The sequence below is a fragment of the Haliotis cracherodii genome, unplaced genomic scaffold (genome assembly GCF_022045235.1).
Source record: "Haliotis cracherodii isolate W230 unplaced genomic scaffold, xgHalCrac1.p SCAF_11, whole genome shotgun sequence".
NCBI lineage: Eukaryota > Metazoa > Mollusca > Gastropoda > Lepetellida > Haliotidae > Haliotis > Haliotis cracherodii.
Window position 1 is genome coordinate 39,290,069 of NW_027266266.1, and position 21,568 is coordinate 39,311,636.

Sequence of the window (21,568 nt, forward strand, 5' to 3'; positions counted from 1 at the left end):
GTAGAACATTGATAGAAACAATAGTTCCTTAAGCAAATCTAGACTTGCTTTATTCAGGACTTTTGCATCACAGAATAGGCTGGGAGGAAGAAAAATAATATGGTTCAGGGACTGTGATACAGAATATCCTCCATGGTAAGAGCCGGGTTGCCTTGTGCGATTTCGGGGAAATATATATACTTCAGTTGAAAAAATGCGTTGTGGTGTGAATGTTAACTTGTATAATTCTCATGCTTCTGGGGCAGATAAACGTGCTCACATCTTCATCATGTTACTCATACCCACTGACATGAAGAGGAATTCAACACGTAATCATATTCACAGCACAGATATTGTTATCTCATTCGTTTCCGATAAGTTGGGTTTATTTAAAATGAGGTTAAAACATATTTATTTCATCATAAATTAGATCCTAACTGATAAACACGCTTGTATAAATACCGTTCCGTGAAAAACAGATTCCAGCTGGCGAATTAATATAAACATGTTAATGTAAAATATATATACATTTATAAAAGAATGTATGTCTACAAGTTATTCCATGTTAAAGTATCAGCTATTTTATCAATATCTGAGTCAACCGCGTGTTAATCCCCGGGACGTATCGAGGACCTTCGAGGACCTTCGACATGGCAATGTTTTAAAGTTTGTCAGCACCATACCCGTGCTTGTGTGTTTCACCAGAGAGGTAAATGTCTAAGACCTGATTCACTTCGGCTCTCCTTCTACATCAAACCGACACGCCACGTTATAACATTCATGAAATATTGTTCAGAGCACATTGATAACCAAACTCACCAATAGTGGGGGCGATGCATGGATCCCTCTTTTTGCTACAATAACAGGTGTCCCATGACCTATATACCTTACAGGCCATACCCAACAGTAAAAACAAACGTCTATAACATTTGGATGTCCTTTTTTCATATCGCTATCAATGGCCGCATTGTTTTATGTCGGTATAAAGCCGTATGTCTGGTTTTTAGCGACAGTCGCCGTGACTTTATGACCTGCAGGTGTCGCTGCACCAACTCCACACAGCACAGCATTGTGCGGAAAGGAAACACTGGCTTCTTACCACCTAATAGATTACAAAGGTAATAGTTGGTGGGTTGTTTATCTCGTTATTTCACTTTATCTTCTTGGGTTGCTGTTGTGTTGCGGGGGAATAACATTCTGCTGTGGAAATTCAATTATGGAAGAAGGTGCGAGATTAAGCTGGTCCTGTTTAACAGCCAACAGTTGGCATTTCGATACACAATAGTCAGTGTTATATAATGATGTAGGTGTTTAACAATGTCAACACAGTTTTGGCACAAAAGTCTCTATAGCTTCCTCCGCGTGCATGGGTAAACATCTAGGTTGCTATGTTGTATGTATCAGTTTCATTAAGACACACATATGTTGTCATGTACTGTATACCATTAGTAATTTGTTTGTTTCTTCGTATTGTAAATACAAACAGTGTAGTGAAAGTCTTTGTTTCTGTAACAACTTATTTAACATAGCGTTAAGTGACTCTAAAAGTCCAGTTTCCACCCTTGTCGAACGAGGCTGGAATTTCGTGGCTCGATGGTAGCGCCACCAGTAGCCACTCCGAGTTATGTCCCTTCTATGTCTCTTCTGTTGACCAATGGGGGCACGGGTGGCCCAGTCGTCTAAGGCGCCGCGATTCGCTGTGCAGAGTTGCGTCCCTTGGGCCTATGATTGTGGGTTCGAATCCCGGTTCGCCCCGATTATGTTTCTAGGTTTGTCAGCACCATACCTGTGCTCGTGGGTTTCACCGAAGTGGTAAACGTCTGAGACCTGCATCACTTCGGGCTTTCCTCCCACATTAAGCTGACACGCCGCGATATAACTGGAATATTGTTAAAAGCGGCGTTAAAACCAACTCACTCACTCACTCACTCTGTTGACCAATCAGCTTCCACATCTCACATCACTTGCATCTGATTTAAACAAAATGATGGCGCCGATCTACTTGCTAATCAAGATTTATATTGAAATAAAAAGGTCCTTACCTCATGAAGTCCATCAAATAATTTGAGCCTTTTGATTAAATGCATGAAAAGATTTGGAAAATATTTGTCGACGCGCAGTTGACGGTACACATGATTTGCAAATCCTGCAGTCGATCGAAATCTGCACGTTGAAACCCATGTTGTTTAGGAAAGGGATGTTTAGTTTGGACTATGCATAGACTCGTTAGTCCAGCCAAAATGTAACTCCAGAATTCCAGCCTAGTTCAGCAAAGGTGGAAGCTGGAATGTGTTACGTGTCGATTCCCAAATTAAAACAATTTGTTAACCCAGAAATATGTACGCAAAAGAAAGTAGCGTGAAACCAACAAGCAAACAGCAAATGGTATACAATTAACAATTGTATTACAAAATTAACTAGGTTTACAAATCAACAGAAATTACAGCACTGCAATTACAATGGCATGACACATTAGAGTGGTAGTACACTTTTCAATGACAGTATACAATAGGATGACAGTGCTCAGTATCAAATATGAAAATACACCAGTGATAGCAATAGTCAGCTGCAGGGATAATATTATATTTACAAAGCGGCGACGATGGTCAAGATTCCTTGGCAGGGAATCCGGTGTGATCTTCACACGAAAGCTGGTCTTGATGTATTCTCAGATGGAAATGTGTGATGAAATGTGTGAGAGACGTGAGAGGCATGCTCTTGTCCCCTTATATACTGTCTAACTGGCTTCCAGAACCTTCCACACAGTGCTGTAAGGCTCTATACAATGCCGTTTCCGGAAGTTACCACACCACCCTAGAATCTAAATATAGTGACGACTGCCGTATAACAACTTCTAAAATCAGTTAACTCCCTTGCCATGGGAAGATGATATTTACATTTTGCTTCCTTCGGGCAGCGGGTTAGCCCGCTTTCTTTTGCTTGTCTCGCCAAAGTTTCTATCACAAAAAATGGGTCCAATATGGGCAGCCCATTTTGGGCGTTCCTCCCGTGTTAATGCTGGGATATTGCTAAGATCTGCGTAAAGACAAACTCACGTACTACACACCAAACACCCATACTAACTGACCAACTGAAACTGCGACCCGGTACAAAACCGCTATTGAAAATGTGCTCCGTCAGTAGTATGTAAACAATTTCCCAATAACCATGTAATCAGTTGATAGCCGGGCCTTCGGCGAGACGAACGAACACACTTCTGATAGGAAAGCATAATTATTATAAAGAGCTATGTATGTATAACTTCTTTGAGTGGCATTTAGAAGTTGGATTGGTAACTAAGACAAAATTGTTATGGATGAGCAACATCTATATTACAATTGGGTGACGTTTCGGTGTAGATTCTAACAAATGATGATAATTTGCTTGATAATCACATTTGCTTGACATCGCTTGCTTGACAACGGTGTTAGCTATGTATGTAATCGTATTATTACATGGCATTGTAGTGAGGGTTAGTTTCCATCCTTATATAGAAGGATTAACTTACAATCTTGCATTAATATACATGATAGGTTCCCGTCCAATCTAAGATCATATCATATATACCCGTACAATGTTACAGTGTTATAGGGGGGGAGTTACCGTACAATGTTACAGTGTTATAGTGGGGGGAGTAACACTCTCACTCTCACACGATTCACTTGATTTGCCTACAATCTTACATCATCATATGAGATAGCCCGTACATTCTCGATGGAGTACCCACATATATAGTCTGACGACATGGTGTCTGTTTAACACAATCTCCCGGGCGAAACAGTCTGCCTAATGTCACACTTTAATTCTGCCTTGAGTGCTCATGGCACACCAAACACCCGAGAGGTTTAATTCTATCGATGCCGGTGCTAGATGGGATTAATTCCAAAGCTACTGGTTTAATTAAGAGATCTTTTGATAGTGGCTAGGATACAATGGCAGCATACAACAGTGGCCTTGGCGTTGTATTATTGTGCTCATTGGGCGTGAAACACCGAGTCCCAATTCCTGCATGGGGTTTCAAGTTTGAATAGAAGGGAACGGGCATGAAATGTGTCCCACTGAGCAGACAGGAAATGATCTGCTCGCTACAGATCCACCGTGGTCGCGCACCATACTTAAGCTCCTTACAGGGATGATCTCTCGTGTTGCAAGGGTATCAATACTTCACTTGAGATCTAATTTCATTTGATGTCCTTGATCAGGCCAGTGTGACAGTACCGCCTTGTTTTCTGTGTGAACTGGGCCAGATGAGGGGGCATATCACTCGTTTATCAATGCTATCAAAACATTAAAATGACAGGAGGGCTATTTAGAACATGTTATATTTTGCGCAGGGCATTTTCTTTTCCTTATTCGCGATAATTAAAACGCTTTCTGATACCTGCGAATATCAATACCCAATTTTGTTCAAACAAAATTTAAACAAACAGCAAAGGAAAATAAACATTAACCCTCAAATGTGCACACTCAGTGGAAACGGAAGAGCAGTGCCACTTGAAATTCACTTAGGCTTTATAATTAGACGATACACATCTGTTAAAGGGTTTCGAGGTTTCGGTAAACGTGCTGAGAAGCAAGATAGTAAAATGAAACATATTGGTGAAGATCTTTGGGATGGAGAACCATATATATTTAGTTAAATATTGCTCGTTTTCAAATAAAAACCTAAATTGGATGAAATCTATCTAATTGTTTGGACTTTGTGGTGACACTCTGTTGTACGAGTGTTTAAATGGGAAGTATTTCTACAGGACATAAAGTGATGCAGATCAACGACGTTTGGGTGATAAAGTTCGCGAGATGGTCATGGTGCTGAAATAGAGTTATATATCTTTATTTAAGTAAACTTAATTCTAAAAGAGAACTCTTAAATCTCTAGTGCTGGGAATGGGATGAGTACAGGCTGATAGAGCTGAGTAAGGATGGGTATAGGCTGATAGAGCTGAGAAAGGTGGAGTATAGGCTGATAGAGCTATGAAAGGATGGGTATACTCTGATAGAGCTGAGAAAGGTGGAGTATAGGCTGATAGAGCTGCGTAAGGATGGGTACAGGCTGATAGAGCTGAGAAAGGATGGGTACATGCTGATAGAGCTGAGAAAGGATGGGTATAGGCTGATAGAGCTGAGTAAGGATGGGTATACTCTGATAGAGCTGAGAAAGGATGGGTATACTCTGATAGAGCTGAGAAAGGTGGAGTATAGGCTGATAGAGCTATGAAAGGAGGAGTATAGGCTGATAGAGCTGAGAAAGGATAGGTATAGGCTGATAGAGCTGAGTAAGGATGGGTATAGGCAGATAGAGCTGAGAAAGGATGGGTATAGGCTGATACAGCTGAGAAAGGATTGGTATAGTCTGATAGAGCTGAGAAAGGTGGAGTATAGGCTGATAGAGCTGAGAAAGGATGGGTATAGGCTGATAGAGCTGAGAAAGGAGGGGCATAGGCAGATAGAGCTGAGAAAGGTGGAGTATAGGCTGATAGAGCTGAGAAAGGATGGGTATAGGCTGATAGAGCTGAGAAAGGAGGGGCATAGGCTGATAGAGTTGAGAAAGGTGGAGTATAGGCTGATAGAGCTGAGAAAGGTGGAGTATAGGCTGATAGAGCTGAGAAAGGAGGGACATAGGCATATAGAGCTGAGAAAGGTGGAGTATAGGCTGATAGAGCTGAGAAAGGATGGGTACAGGCTGATAGAGCTGAGAAAGGAGGGGCATAGGCAGATAGAGCTGAGAAAGGTGGAGTATAGGCTGATAGAGCTGAGTAAGGATGGGTATAGGCTGATAGAGCTGAGTAAGGATGGGTATAGGCTGATAGAGCTGAGAAAGGAGGGGCATAGGCAGATAGAGCTGAGAAAGGAGGGGCATAGGCTGATAGAGCTGACAAAGGAGGAGTATAGGCTGATAGAGCTGAGAAAGGAGGAGTATAGGCTGATAGAGCTGAGAAAGGATGGGCATAGGCAGATAGAGCTGAGAAAGGATGGGTACAGGCTGATAGAGCTGCGTAAGGATTGGTACAGGCTGATAGAGCTGAGAAAGGTGGAGTATAGGCTGATAGAGCTGGGAAAGGTGGAGTATTGGCTGAGAGAGCTGAGAAAGGAGGAGTATAGGCTGATAGAGCTGAGAAAGGAGGGGCATAGGCAGATAGAGTTGAGAAAGGTGGAGTATAGGCTGATAGAGCTGGGACAGGAGGAGTATAGGCTGAGAAAGCTGAGAAAGGATGGGTACAGGCTGATAGAGCTGAGAAAGGAGGGGCATAGGCAGACAGAGTTGAGAAAGGTGGAGTATAGGCTGATAGAGCTGGGACAGGAGGAGTATAGGCTGAGAGAGCTGAGAAAGGATGGGTACAGGCTGATAGAGCTGAGAAAGGAGGGGCATAGGCAGATAGAGTTGAGAAAGGTGGAGTATAGGCTGATAGAGCTGGGACAGGAGGAGTATAGGCTGAGAGAGCTGAGAAAGGATGGGTACAGGCTGATAGAGCTGAGAAAGGAGGGGCATAGGCAGACAGAGTTGAGAAAGGTGGAGTATAGGCTGATAGAGCTGGGACAGGAGGAGTATAGGCTGAGAGAGATGAGAAAGGATGGGTATAGGCTGATAGAGCTGAGAAAGGTGGGGTATAGGCAGATAGAGCTGAGAAAGGTGGGGCATAGGCAGATAGAGCTGAGAAAGGATTGGTACAGGCTGATAGAGCTGAGAAAGGTGGAGTATAGGCTGATAGAGCTGGGAAAGGTGGAGTATAGGCTGAGAGAGCTGAGAAAGGAGGAGTATAGGCTGATAGAGCTGAGAAAGGAGGGGCATAGGCAGACAGAGTTGAGAAAGGTGGAGTATAGGCTGATAGAGCTGGGAAAGGTGGAGTATAGGCTGAGAGAGATGAGAAAGGATGGGTATAGGCTGATAAAGCTGAGCAAGGATGGGTATAGGCCGATAGAGCTGAGAAAGGATGGGTATAGGCTGATAGAGCTGAGTAAGGATGGGTATAGGCCGATAGAGCTGAGAAAGGATGGGTATAGGCCGATAGAGCTGAGAAAGGAGGGGCATAGGCTGATAGAGCTGAGAAAGGATGGGTACAGGCTGATAGAGCTGCGTAAGGATTGGTACAGGCTGATAGAGCTGAGAAAGGAGGGGCATAGGCAGACAGAGTTGAGAAAGGTGGAGTATAGGCTGATAGAGCTGGGAAAGGTGGAGTATAGACAGACAGAGCTGAGAAAGGATGGGTATAGGCTGATAGAGCTGAGAAAGGTGGAGTATAGGCTGATAGAGCTGAGAAAGGAGGGGTATAGTCTTATAGAGCTGAGAAAGGATGGGTATAGGCTGATAGAGCTGAGAAAGGTGGGGCATAGGCAGATAGAGCTGAGAAAGGATAGGTATAGTCTTATAGGGCTGAGAAAGGTGGAGTTTAGGCTGATAGAGCTGAGAACGGAGGGAGTATAGTCTTATAGAGCTGAGTAAGGATGGGTATAGGCTGATAGAGCTGAGAAAGGAGGGGCATAGGCAGATAGAGCTGAGAAAGGATGGGTATAGGCTGATAGACCTTAGATGGGGATGAGGTGTTGGAACCGAGTGGGTGTGTTTGTTTTATATTTTCAACGGGTCTGTAAGAGAAACTATCATTATCATTATCAGGCCGACTCTATTAGTTTAAGAATTCTAATCTACGAGCACTAGATCCTGCAAGTCTAAGGGACTTAACTGGTGATTTTTTTTCACTTAGACTCCAGGAATCTTCAGAGAATGTCATTTATTGTGCATAACTGCTTAAAATATTTTTACTCAAAATTCTTTTCATATATTTCAAAACGAGTCTAGATCGCTGAAAACGTAAACGTACAGTGTTGCTCTGTGAGGCCTGTGGGAAATCTGAAGCCATCTTTGGTGTGTGGTGTGATGCACGGCTCACTAGATATACGCTGTATGTAGCCACGTTTGGTGTGTGGTGTGATGCACGGCTTACTAGACGCACGCTGTATATAGACATGTTTGACGTGTAGTGAGTTGCACGGCTCATTAGAAGCACGCTGTATATAGACATGTTTGGTGTGTGGCGTGATTTACGGCTCACTAGATGCACGCTGTTTAAGACATGTTTGGTGTGTGGTGTGATGCATGACCCACTAGAAGCACGCTGTATATAGACATGTTTGGTGTGTGGTGTGATGCACGGCTCACTAGATGCACGCTGTATATAGACATGTTTGGTGTGTGGTGTGATGCACAGCTCACTAGATGCACGCTGCATATAGACATGTTTGGTGTGTGGTGTGATGCACGACCCACTAGAAGCGCGCTGTATATAGACATGTTTGGTGTGTGGTGGGATGCACGGCTCACTAGATGCACGCTATATATAGTAATGTTTGGTGCCTGGCGTGATGCACAGCTCACTAGATGCACGGGAAACACGCGCTGTGAGTCACATGCGCAAAACATATTCTGTGTCCATAGCAGTCATTTTTCAACTAATTACACCGACCTTATGGCAATCACTGGCGATGGGGAAATTTGATGTGGCGAAACGAGTGCGGGTTGTGATTGAAGTATTAAATGTATTAAACTACATGTACAAGACGAAGTTCAACCCTTGTCATACATTTGAAGCTGCCAATCAGTGCCATGCTGTTGACATAACACAGCGCTTACCAATCAGTAGCCCAATCTTTACCGATGTGAGCCTTCTTTAAGGAAAGTTAACCAGTTGCCGCATCACAGAGGAGAGATATGGTTACTCGCTTATTTTGTTTTGCGCTGGAATGTTAAAACATATTCTTTCACTTAGATACCACTCCTAAAGTTCTCGACGGTGACGTGCATGTGCTGCCTCGCACATCTTACACGTGCATTGCCCATGTGTAACAAGCATATTCAGTTGAACTTTCTGATCGTAAAACTGTCTGGTCGTCATGCCACAGTTGGCCTACACGCTGCAGACAGTCCTTGTTATTAAACTCGAGCCATGTAGACATTTAACTTGTAGCAGAATCTTTGCAATGTAGATCCTAGAGAATGAATTAAAACATTAATCCAATTCAAGTCTAAAATGATTTCGCAAGTCTGGATGGTTATCTGCTCCATTTGGATTTTACTTTTCATTTTGAAGATATATTTGTTAAATAAGATAACTAGTCTTTATTTCTGGGACCAAATGAACCGTGCAGACAGTGTCCCCTGCGGACGAGACATCCAGACACTGTCTATGTATTTGAAATAAAGGCAGCCAATGACTGTACGGGACACGAACTGAGTGTTAATGTGTAAAAGACATGCAGCCATTTCCTTTCTGCAGGACACATGAAAACAGTGTGCAGGGGACGTGCAGACAGTGGCTATGTACAGAGCCCGTGAAAGCAGTGCATTTGTGTTGGGCACATGAAGATAGTGTCATTGTGCAGGGAACGTGCAGACAGTGTCATTGTGCAGAGCCCATGAAGACAGTGCATTTGTGTTAGGCACGTGAAGAGTGTGTCATTGTGCAGGGAACATACAGACACTGTCTTTGTGCATGGGACATGCAGACACTGTCATTATGCAATTGCATCAGGCAAATGAAAACAGTGTCTTTGTGCAGGGGACGTAAGATTGTGTCATTGTGCAGGGGACGTGAAGACACTGTCATTGTGCAGGGGACATGCAGACAGTGGCATTGTGCAGGGCACGTGAAGACAGTGGCACTGTGCTAGGAAGATGCAGACACTGTCATTGTGCAGGGGACATGCAGACACTGTCATTATGCAGGGGACATGCAGACACTGTCATTGTGCAGGGGACATGAAGACACTGTCATTGTGCAAGGGACATGCAGACACTGTCATTGTGCAATTGAAACACCGACATTGTCACTATGCAGGGGACGTGAAGACAGTGTTATTGTGCAATTGACATACCAACAATGTCATTGTGCAGGGGACATGCAAACAGTGTCTTTGTGCAAAGGACAGTCTAACACTGTCTTTGGGAAGGAGACTTGCAGACAGTGTCTTTGTGTAGATGAGATGTCGAGCCTGTCATCTAGATTAATAAGTGGTATTTTTATTCAGTTGGTTTAACTGGTTTGAATTAATCAATTTTCTTTAGACAACCACACTGAATGCCTCAAACGCCGAAATAAAATCAATCCACTAAAAACTTTCGCCTTTGAACTTTCGGTATGTAAATGTATGATTTATGAATGATTGTATTTCGTATATTAATACTATATATTCTGCATAATGGCACATTATCTATATTCAAGTCAGCCACAGTGTATATAAAAGGTATTGAAAACTATTCTCTCCGTGTCATTATGTTCCCATGGTTAGAAACTTCATATGGAGAAGGTTGAATTTATTCTCATTCGCTTTTGGTGATCATTAAGCGGATAATGCGTGTTGCATGAAACCACTTGAACTTCAGTTTTTAAGGCTACTGCATACACTGGCTTTACTGTTGTGAAACGCGGTCAGCCATGTCGTACACAGGTGACCAATTGTCGTAAAAAGTCAAACCACAGGGGGCGAGGGTGGTAGATTGTGACAACCAATTCAGCCATACAACAGCCTGCCATTTCAGTGGCTGTTTTTTTATTGGTTCTTTTTTATATCTAGTCTAAACTTTTCGGCATAGATTTACATTTTAAACGATAAGGGTCATGTGGTTGCCAATTCATTTCCCATCCCAGTCTGCATTTAAGCCAAGTTGTATCTACACAAAATTACCCAGCCACAGAGTACTTTACAAACTGTTGTTGGAATGAGTGATGGTTCAATAGGCACAATCAAATTTGACAACATTGCTTTCAATTTTCAATTACATAAATAAAAGAAAACTCGGCACACTTTCTTTTGCCCCTCAGTTAATTTCATTCTGCGTCAGGCACATAATACCAGTATACGTTACGAGCTATAGCAACACGTCACGAGCACTCGGACCCTTCAAGTCACTTAAAATAATTCCAGAACTCGGCTGTCTGAGTATGAGTGATAGTATTCATAGTTCTTTTAGTTCTAGTTCTTTAGTGCATTTCTTTTATGTTCAACGAGGGTACTCGACTTTAAGCATAGTGACCGTCTGATGTCAGAGTACAAGTAGCCATAGTGACCGTCTGATGTCAGAGTACAAGAAGTCATGGTGACCAGCTGATGTCAGAGTACAAGTAGCCATAGTGACCGTCTGATGTCAGAGTACAAGTAGCCATAGTGACCGTCTGATGTCAGAGTACAAGAAGTCATGGTGACCGTCTGATGTCAGAGTACCAGTAGCCATAGTGACCGTCTGATGTCAGAGTACCAGTAGACATAGTGACCGTCTGATGTCAGAGTACAAGTAGCCATAGTGACCGTCTGATGTCAGAGTACAAGAAGTCATGGTGACCAGCTGATGTCAGAGTACAAGTAGCCATAGTGACCGTCTGATGTCAGAGTACAAGTAGCCATAGTGACCGTCTGATGTCAGAGTACAAGAAGTCATGGTGACCGTCTGATATCAGAGTACCAGTAGCCATAGTGACCGTCTGATGTCAGAGTACCAGTAGCCATAGTGACCGTCTGATGTCAGAGTACAAGTAGCCATAGTGACCGTCTGATGTCAGAGTACAAGAAGTCATGGTGACCAGCTGATGTCAGAGTACCAGTAGCCATAGTGACCGTCTGATGTCAGAGTACAAGTAGCCATAGTGACCGTCTGATGTCAGAGTACAAGAAGTCATGGTGACCAGCTGATGTCAGAGTACAAGTAGTCATTATAACCGTCTGATGTCAGAGTGCAAATAGCCACAGTGACCGTCTGATGTCAGAGTACAAGTAGTCAAAACAACCGTCGGATGTCAGAGTACAAGTAGTCATTGCAACCGTCGGATGTCAGAGTACAAGTAGTCATTGCAACCGTCGGATGTCAGATACAAGTAGCCATAATGACCGTCTGATGTCAGAGAACGAGTAGCCATAGGGACTGTCTCATGTCAGAGTACAAGTAGCCATAGCGACCGTCTGATATCAAAGTACAAGTAGACATAGCGACCGTCTGATATCAGAGTACAAGTAGCCATGTCATGGTATAATTAGTAAAACAACCGTCGGATGTCATGGTTTAATTAGTAAAACAACAATCAGGTGTAATGGTATAATTAGTCAAACAACCGTCAGAAGTCATGGTACAGTTAGACGTAGTAACCGCCAGAAGTCATGGTACAGTTAGACGTAGTAACCGTCAGAAGTCATGGTACAGTTAGACGTAGTAACCGTCAGAAGTCATGGTACAGTTAGACGTAGTAACCGTCAGAAGTCATGGTACAGTTAGACGTAGTAACCGTCAGAGGTCATGGTACAGTTAGACGTAGTAACCGTCAGAAGTCATGGTACAGTTAGACGTAGTAACCGTCAGAGGTCATGGTACAGTTAGACGTAGTAACCGTCAGAAGCCATGGTACAGTTAGACGTAGTAACCGTCAGAAGTCATGGTATGATTAGACGTAGTAACCGTCAGAAGTCATGGTACAGTTAGACGTAGTAACCGTCAGAGGTCATGGTACAGTTAGACGTAGTAACCGTCAGAAGTCATGGTACAGTTAGACGTAGTAACCGTCAGAAGTCATGGTATGATTAGACGTAGTAACCGTCAGAAGTCATGGTATAATTAGTCGTAGTAACCGTCTGATGTCATGGTACAGTTAGACGTAGTAACCGTCAGAAGTCATGGTATAATAAGTCGTAGTAACCGTCAGAAGTCATGGTATAATTAGTCATAGTAACCGTCAGCAGTCATGGTAATATTAGTTGCAGTAACCGTCAAAGTACAAGTGTCGTCTTGATATCATGGTGTAAAATCTTATTATGACGCTGACGTGTTCCATTCGCAGAGGACGGCCCTTTAAACAAACATGCCAATATACCCTTGTGGGTTAGAGTATACATAGATTCGACCAAAAAAAAGTAGCATGTACTTCGGTCTTAGTACAATGAGCAATTAATCCGGAAAAGATATGCGTCATAACGATGACAAATTGATACGCAACGTCAGCTTGACGAAGCACTCACATCTAATAACAGACTGCATTTCTTATGACACAGATACTGTTGTTGAGTGTATTGCCATTAGCCTCTCCAAGAGATCACCGAGGTAGATACAATGCACTTATAGCTGATCCATTACAATGACGCGCGCTGCATCAGATGCACACCGACAGCTACTCTGTATAGTGATGCCGACACGTGTTATTATATCTGTGTAATCTCCCCGCCTCATTCTCCTCCGCAGCAACGACATAATCTCCATCCCCAAAGACGCCCCCTGCGTGCTCTCAACGACACTCCTTGTGCATACTTCCCTTGTTCGTATGAAACTTTTTTAATTGTGTCATTGAATGATAAAAACAGCATTCTGAAATAAACCGTTTGCACCCATGCGCACCTAAAATGTGCTCGCATATTTTACATGCGAGACGGCAAACACATTTATCACAGTGATCACATCTTGCAACAAGACAGTCCTCTTTAAGGTTGGGTCGTTTGAGGGATAATCGTAGTTTTTAAGAGTTATAACTGATGAAAATCGGGGACATGCCTTTTTTTAAAATATTTTTTTATGCATCATTGAATTGTTTTTATTCTAAGCATATTATTTGGCGACACGTGTGTACGCTTTACTACTGAGTTAATGGGGGGGCACGGGTGGCCCAGTCGTCTAAAGCGTCGCGATTCGCTGTGCAGAGTTGCGTCCCTTGCGTCCCAGAAATCTATGATTGTGGGTTCGAATCCCGGTTCGCCCGATTATGTTTCTAGCTTTGTCAGCACCATACCCGTGCTCGTGGGTTTCACCGAAGTTGTAAACGTCTGAGACCTGCATCACTTCGGGCTTTCCTCCCACATTAAGCTGACACGCCGCGATATAACTGGAATACTGTTAAATAGCGGCGTTAAACTCAACTCACTCTGAGTTAATGATATAGTATACCAAAATACCCAAATACATGTCAAAGTGCATAATCTTTGCTCGGTTGATGAATATTATATGAATGTTTTCGTGAATGCCACTAGCAGTATAATGTAGAACCTAGCCATACTGGCGACAGTTGTACACCGTTTTGAGTCCTTCATCTGTGACGACGACCAACACGACCTCGTCGTTCTCCTGACATTGATGTCTCCTTTGCTGCGCACATCTCTGTTACGAAGCTGAAAACAAGTCTAATGTTTGTGGAGAGAGGCGAATGCGTTTAACTATACATCAGGGGCATTGGGGACATGTCTTTGAAGGCGCATAACATTCCGCCCGCTGTCAAAACATATTACTGTGCATTTGATGCTTATATTATAATTAAACGTTAATTTAGATTCTGCATCGCCTTTGCTTATTCATGTGTAGATAGGAAAATATTGATGCAGTCCCCTTTTCAAGGAATGCTGTATTCTGGGAAAGGGGTGGGTAGGGAGTAGCTAATTGTGCGTTATGTGATTGGGAGGGCGGGCTGAAGGTATGTGTCTGTCTAGTGATAGAGTGTGTGGGGGGTGGGGGTTGGGGGAGGGGGGAGGGTGGTGATGTGGGTATGTGTGCGTCTTGTTATAGGTGGCTGGGTGATGTTGGTGTGTGTGTGCGTCTGGTGATGGCTTAATGGGTGATGAAAGAATGTGTGCGTCTAGTGATGGGAGGAGGAGTGATGTAAGTGTGTCTACGTCTAGTGATGGGAGGAGGGGTGATGTGGGTATGTGCGCGTCTTGTTATAGGTGGCTGGGTGATGTGTGTGTGTGTGCGTCTGGTGATGGCTTAATGGGTGATGAAAGAATGTGTGCGTCTAGTGATGGGAGGAGGAGTGATGTAAGTGTGTCTACGTCTAGTGATGGGAGGAGGGGTGATGTGGGTATGTGCGCGTCTTGTTATAGGTGGCTGGGTGATGTTGGTGTGTGTGTGCGTCTGGTGATGGCTTAATGGGTGATGAAAGAATGTGTGCGTCTAGTGATGGGAGGAGGAGTGATGTAAGTGTGTCTACGTCTAGTGATGGGAGGAGGGGTGATGTGGGTATGTGCGCGTCTTGTTATAGGTGGCTGGGTGATGTGTGTGTGTGTGCGTCTGGTGATGGCTTAATGGGTGATGAAAGAATGTGTGCGTCTAGTGATGGGAGGAGGAGTGATGTAAGTGTGTCTACGTCTAGTGATGGGAGGAGGGGTGATGTGGGTATGTGCGCGTCTTGTTATAGGTGGCTGGGTGATGTGTGTGTGTGTGCGTCTGGTGATGGCTTAATGGGTGATGAAAGAATGTGTGCGTCTAGTGATGGGAGGAGGAGTGATGTAAGTGTGTCTACGTCTAGTGATGGGTGGAGGGGTGATGTGGGTATGTGCGCGTCTTGTTATAGGTGGCTGGGTGACGTGTGTGTGTGTGTGTGTGTGTGTGTGTGTGTGTGTGTGTGTGTGTGTGTGTGTGTGTGTGTGTGTGTGTGTGTGTGTGTGTGTGTGTGTGTGTGTGTGCGTCTAGTGATGGCTTAAGGGGTGGTGAAAGTATGTGTTTGTCTAGTGGACGAGAGGACCAGTCATATATGGGCATATGTAAATGTCTCGATGAATGGCTTTGGAAAACGGGATTGTAGGGTGAGGTTGATGTGCACAATATAGTATATAGTTGGTCAACATTTACACGCTTCACATCCTTCGAACGTCCATTTTGATGTGAGTACCACTGGATTGTGTGTTATGATCACATCACAGGGGAAGGTACACCAGTCACTGAGTCACGCCGCGCGATACAAAGAAAGCTCTATTATTCTTTGAAGTTGAATTCAACAATAGCATCATGTGAACGAGTGAAGTTATCCTCGCGTTATATATAGCACCGTTTATAAACACATAAGACCCGCTTCGTTACCTAATATCCAATCATACATAAATCCACCACGCAATGGATGCGAGTTTCCCACAGAACAACCACCCACTATCACAATTTGCGGTTACAGATTTATTTCCCAGCATGGATTAATATAATGCGTATATGTATCGCTATTCATTGATACCATTCATCCATGGTAGCCCTGTCGTGTTGGATGTGCCCATTGAACAACGCGTTGCCTGTCCAAGCCTCTCTCTGTTATGCCATATATTGCACATTTACATCGAGTGAGTACATCACACACACGTGTGACTGTATGTGACCACGTCTCAATGCATTATGCCAGCCGTGAATGATTCTATTGTAGCCAGCCCCCGATCAGTCTGGACGCAGGCCCGCTTGCAATGCCGCTCAGTAGGTGGATATAAATAGATGGTTCACCAACCCCTCAACGAGATGAATGAACGAAAAACGAATCTGTGTATGTTCCATATTAAGAAACGGCAATAGCCAATCAGCGACGCGTATCCCGTTGGCCCCGCCCACCAAATTCAGACGAAGAGAGAAGACTGTCTCGCGTGTACACTACAAAGTATAGTCAGTGAGTTGGACTGAGCTAGACCAAGCTCGCGTCTTATACTGGTCGCCAAATCAACGGATACCTTGCTTCTGGATTACCGTGGCTGTGATTTCCCATAGGATCTCTCGGATAACTTCACCATGCTGAGGATAGCTTCTTGTATTGTCTTGTGTGTCGCTCTGACGGTAAGTGTCCCATAGGACTTCACTTTGACAGATTTAGGTTTTAAATTTCCATATTTTATACGTCCTCGAAGTCAATGTCTATATCTGTATTTGAAATCTAATATACAAGAAAGTGAGAAAAATAACTGAATTGAAAAATGCGAGTGTTACGAGTTAGCAAAAACAAAAATAACTTAAATATTGTATCCATTTAGATCTTTTTGAATATAATGAAACAAAAACCCACAGCTTTTTTTCCTTTAACAAAATTAATATTTTAAACATTCTGTATAACTAATGCTACTTATTAATATATAACTTTAAGAAGAGCAATCCGTGTTCGGCCTCACAGTGATCAAATATCCTTTAATTGCTAACTAAATAATTGTTAAATTTGCAAATTGTTGACGATATAAAAACATTTTTTGGTGTTTTTAAGTTATAAAATTGATCGAGTTGAAAACTCCAAAAGATGACATGAGTGATAATCTATGTCGCATTATGCTGGCAGATGGTGTCACTTACCCGGTCTCGCCCTACACTTGAGTAACAATACCCAGTCATATCCGCGGGGAATCTGCATTTTTAGCAGCTTGCTCCAATCACGGGTTAATATTTGATAAGCTCTCGTGCGTCCTATTCCATTATTTATGATGAATGTCATTGTCGTAACCCCTCTCTTCTCGATCCCCACTTCTTGTTGGTACATTTCACTCTGTTATCTACTTAATGGTAACGTTCGTCGGGACAAAGCCGCAGTTCGAGTGGTCCCCTCATCAGCTAGCTGTTTGTTGACGTGTCGCCTCATCAGATGCAACGATCTATCTCTTGGTCGACTGAAGTATACGCACCTACAGGGGTATTGGGTTGTCTTGGAACAAGCATTGATGAATCGTTTGTTGTACAGCGGCCAAACGTCTCTCGTTGCTAATGTAATACCCACAAGCCTAGCACGCCAAACTTGAAATACACACGTTGATAAGTACATCTAGTGTGGTAAAACATACATATATACTTATGAAAAACACAAGTTAATAACAATATGAAATGTGTACACCACGTAAATATTCTTGACATACAAACGTTGATAAAGATACTGTTGATGGCAGTTTGGGCACATACTTTTGTAATACGGAACTTGTATGATCAAGTATTGTATATCATACAGTCACTCGTGGCTGTCATATATCTATGGTTTAGTGTGAACTACTGACACAATCAAATTGATATATAAATAATGGGATGCACAATTTACAAAGCTTATGACATAAACAAACTGACAGATACATCAAGTATGCTATTACAAACATATCACCGTGAAATAAGCAGGATAATATACACATCAAGTATGGAATAAAATATACATCACCATGAAATAAGCAAGATGATATATACATCAGGTATTGTATAATACATATCATTTTGAAATAAGCAAGATGACATATACATCTAGTATTATCTAAAACAAATAAAACCATGAAATAAGCAATATGATCTTTATATATCTAGTATTATCTAAAACACATAACACCATGAAATAAGCAATAACATATACACATCAAGTATGGTATCAACTACCTATCATTATGAAATAAGCTAGATGATATATACATCAGGTATTGTATAATACATATCACCATGAACTAAGCAATATGTTATATACATCTGGTATCATCTAAAACATATAACATCACGTAATAAGCGATATGATATACATATCAAGTATGGTATAAAAGACATATCATTATGAAATAAGCGATATGATATATTTATACGTATTTGCGTAATGTTATCATGAAATATGAAGATGATATACACATTAAGTATGGTATGAAAACATATCACCTGAAAAAAACAATGTGATACTAGTATATACATCAAGTATGGTACAAAATACATATTACCATATAAGCAAGATGATATGTACATACATCAAGAAACACATATCACCATGAAATAATCGATATGATACTAGTATATACATCAAGTATTGAGTTAAATGCATATCCCCATAACATAAGCAAGTCGCTATATACATAACGTGTAGTGTAAACTTACATGTAATTTTGAAATATACAAAATGATATATACATCGGGTATTGTATAATACATATCATTTTGAAATAAGCAAGATGACATATACATCTAGTATTATCTAAAACACATCACACCATGCAATAAGCAATATGATATACACATCAAATATGGCAAAAAATACATATCATTATGAAATAAGCAAGATGATATATACATCAGGTATTTTATAAAATACACATCACCATGAAATAAACAAGAGATTATATATTTAGTATTATCTAAGACACATAACATCATGAAATAAGCAATATAATTCATACATTAAGTATGGTATAAAATACATATTATGAAATAAGTTAGATGATATATACATCAGGTATTTCATAATATACATATCATCATGAATTAAGCAACATTGATATATACATTAAGTATGACATGAAACACATATCCCCATGAAATAGTCAATGTACATGTGATATATCCATCAAGTATGGTATAAAATGCATATCACCATGAAATAAACAAGTCGCCTCTACACATCAAGTAGGCCATAACTTCATATCCTATAATATACAATTATAAATATCACGGTGAAACAAGATATATTCTTAATACACGTTACATATACATGTATATGCAAGTTTGACCTTTCATGAGGCAAGTTTGACTGACGCATATATATATATAAACAGGTGATTTCGTCAGGTGTATAAGTATTAAATATAGAAAAAATAGCGTCCAGATATTCGTGCTTTTTAAAACTGCTTTATCTTGCGAAAGATCATGTGTGGATAAAGGAGTTTTGACAAGCACGAATATCTGGACTCTCTCTCTCTCTCTCTCTCTCTCTCTCTCTCTCTCTCTCTCTCTCTCTCTCTATCTCTCTCTGACTTTTCGGCTCGGAGTCAGTATACTGTGTGATACTTCTGTATCCACTTAACTATATAGCCTTGTTATTATTTAATATCCCTCTCTCTCTCTCTCTCTCTCTCTCTCTCTCTCTCTCTCTCTCTCTCTCTCTCTCTCTCTCTCTCTCTCTCTCTCTCTCTCTCTCTCTCTCTCTAAGATGGCACCTACATATATACAGACACGTGTCTGTCAGTAACGCTCAGCTGACATAGACAGCAGACTGCCTGCTGATTGCGCGACCTGTCTGTAACTAGGCAAAGAAACATGTTTTGGCAGAACATGAAATTAGAAGCATGCAAGATAGATGGTGGCAAGACAAAAAAAATAACGTCCACGTGAATCTTTCCCGAATCAGGCTCGACACAACAAAACTCGCCGATGCTGAAACCAGCTACAGCTATATACACATTTCTATTTTGTTCTTCAAAGCAACACCTTTAAACACATAGCCAAACCTGTTATCGGACAAAAAATGTCAAATTACTTGAACTTATAGCTAGGGATATCGCTTACTGGTGCTGTAACTTCAGATAGTCAAGTTCCTAGCCCGAACAAGGGCGTTCTACAAGCAGGCCGGGTTTTCAATTTTCAGTCACCGCTACCGTTTAAGTTGCGATGCTTTGATGGACTTGGCCAGGCAATCTTTGAAACGGAAATTTACTTTGGCAGAGAAAAATTGCATGTTTTTTCATAAAGGCTTATCTACACAGTGTGTTTATCTGATCACTGATTATTTCACTGCAACTACTTCTAATCTTCCCACAGGACTTTTTTCTTTTCTCTGATTCAAAGTGATGCGTCCTGAGATATAGGGCCCCCAGATTGCATTACCGGAATACTATCTGGCCGACAAACACGAACTTAATGGACGTCAAGCGTTAAACATCTACACTTTAAACGACCTCACATTAACCGTTAGATTCATTTCCCATCCCGGAACACTACCAGCCAGTGCGGAGAAACCAGAGACGCGTGCATGCAATAAGCTGTCAGTTTCCGTTTGTAAAATATTAAACCAAATAAATCATTCGTTTCCAATCGTAAGAAACCATCCGGTATCTGTTTTACTGGTGATGTGGGGTGTATCTTTGTCGCTCCCGAAGCTGTTTCAAGTCATTCTATTGAAATACCACCGCAAATGTACGTTACTACCAGGAAGCACTTACGACATGTTTTTGTCTGCGCATGTGCTAGTTGAATATGAAGAGTCCCAACTACGTCACGCAATGCCAGACTTGAAAATTACTTCTATGGCTGGGTTTACGGGAGGAATTTTACACAACAAAACAATACACCATACCAAAAGCTGCTTAAAAACGATATAAGGATCTATTCCGAAACGTCGCCATTACAGTAAAATAAAGAAGTTGTTATCCATAAATTGTGTATACTTTGTCAACATCTCAGAAATGCCTATTAAAAAATTCAAACTACAAGTTGTACACTTTATTCTTCCAAATGTATTCCCAGATTTTGTAGACACTAAATCATTACATGGACTACTGACGTTGACATCCCCCCCCCCCCCCCCCCCCCCCGCATTTTTCACAACGTTGAAAACATTTCAAACGGCCTCCACCAATGTGCTTGGCTCCAACTAAAGAGAACTCGCTTCTTGAACATAGAATACAGCAATACCTTTCACCAAATATGTCAGCATACACGTTTGACAGGACAGTATTACCTGTATGTCTAGTATATAGAAGTACCTAGTACCCACTACATAGCTTAACTATTCACGACTATCTCATAAAAAAGCAACTATCAGCCGGGCCATAGACATACTCCCTCCTGGGTGACCAAATGTGATCTTAAACTTCATTTGGAAGGAACTACACTTGACCCTGCTGTCCTGCAATGGTCAAGAACGTCTTTTCATCTGGGAAAGCATGAAGCACTAATTGCGACTGTGGAACTGGGCCGTGTAGCTGTCAGGCTGGTGTTGTACACGGGTGTTAATTATTTCCTGGCCGGGGCGTACATAAGAGAGTAATAGCTTGTTGTCAAGTGCTGGCCTTTGATGACCGTGTTAAGTGGTGTAGATGTTGTCATCGTTGTGCCCGCCGTAACGAGGACAATGCTGGGACAACTGACAGGTCCAATCGTTGTGAACTTTCACGT

General features: G+C 41.9%; 2 protein-coding genes across 2 annotated transcripts in view; both read left to right on the forward strand.

Annotated features, from left to right (window-relative positions):
• LOC139455086 (trichohyalin-like) overlaps positions 1 to 7,402 on the forward strand; it is a 54,211-nt gene extending 46,809 nt beyond the window's left edge. Inside the window, exon 3 of the mRNA XM_071236657.1 lies at positions 5,272 to 7,402. Coding sequence (XP_071092758.1) covers positions 5,272 to 7,402 — 2,131 coding nt within the window. The remainder of the gene's footprint in view (positions 1 to 5,271) is intronic.
• An 8,925-nt stretch (positions 7,403 to 16,327) lies between these two features.
• LOC139456480 (cartilage matrix protein-like) overlaps positions 16,328 to 21,568 on the forward strand; it is a 47,666-nt gene continuing 42,425 nt past the window's right edge. Inside the window, exon 1 of the mRNA XM_071238212.1 lies at positions 16,328 to 16,519. Coding sequence (XP_071094313.1) covers positions 16,475 to 16,519 — 45 coding nt within the window. The 5' untranslated portion in view covers positions 16,328 to 16,474. The remainder of the gene's footprint in view (positions 16,520 to 21,568) is intronic.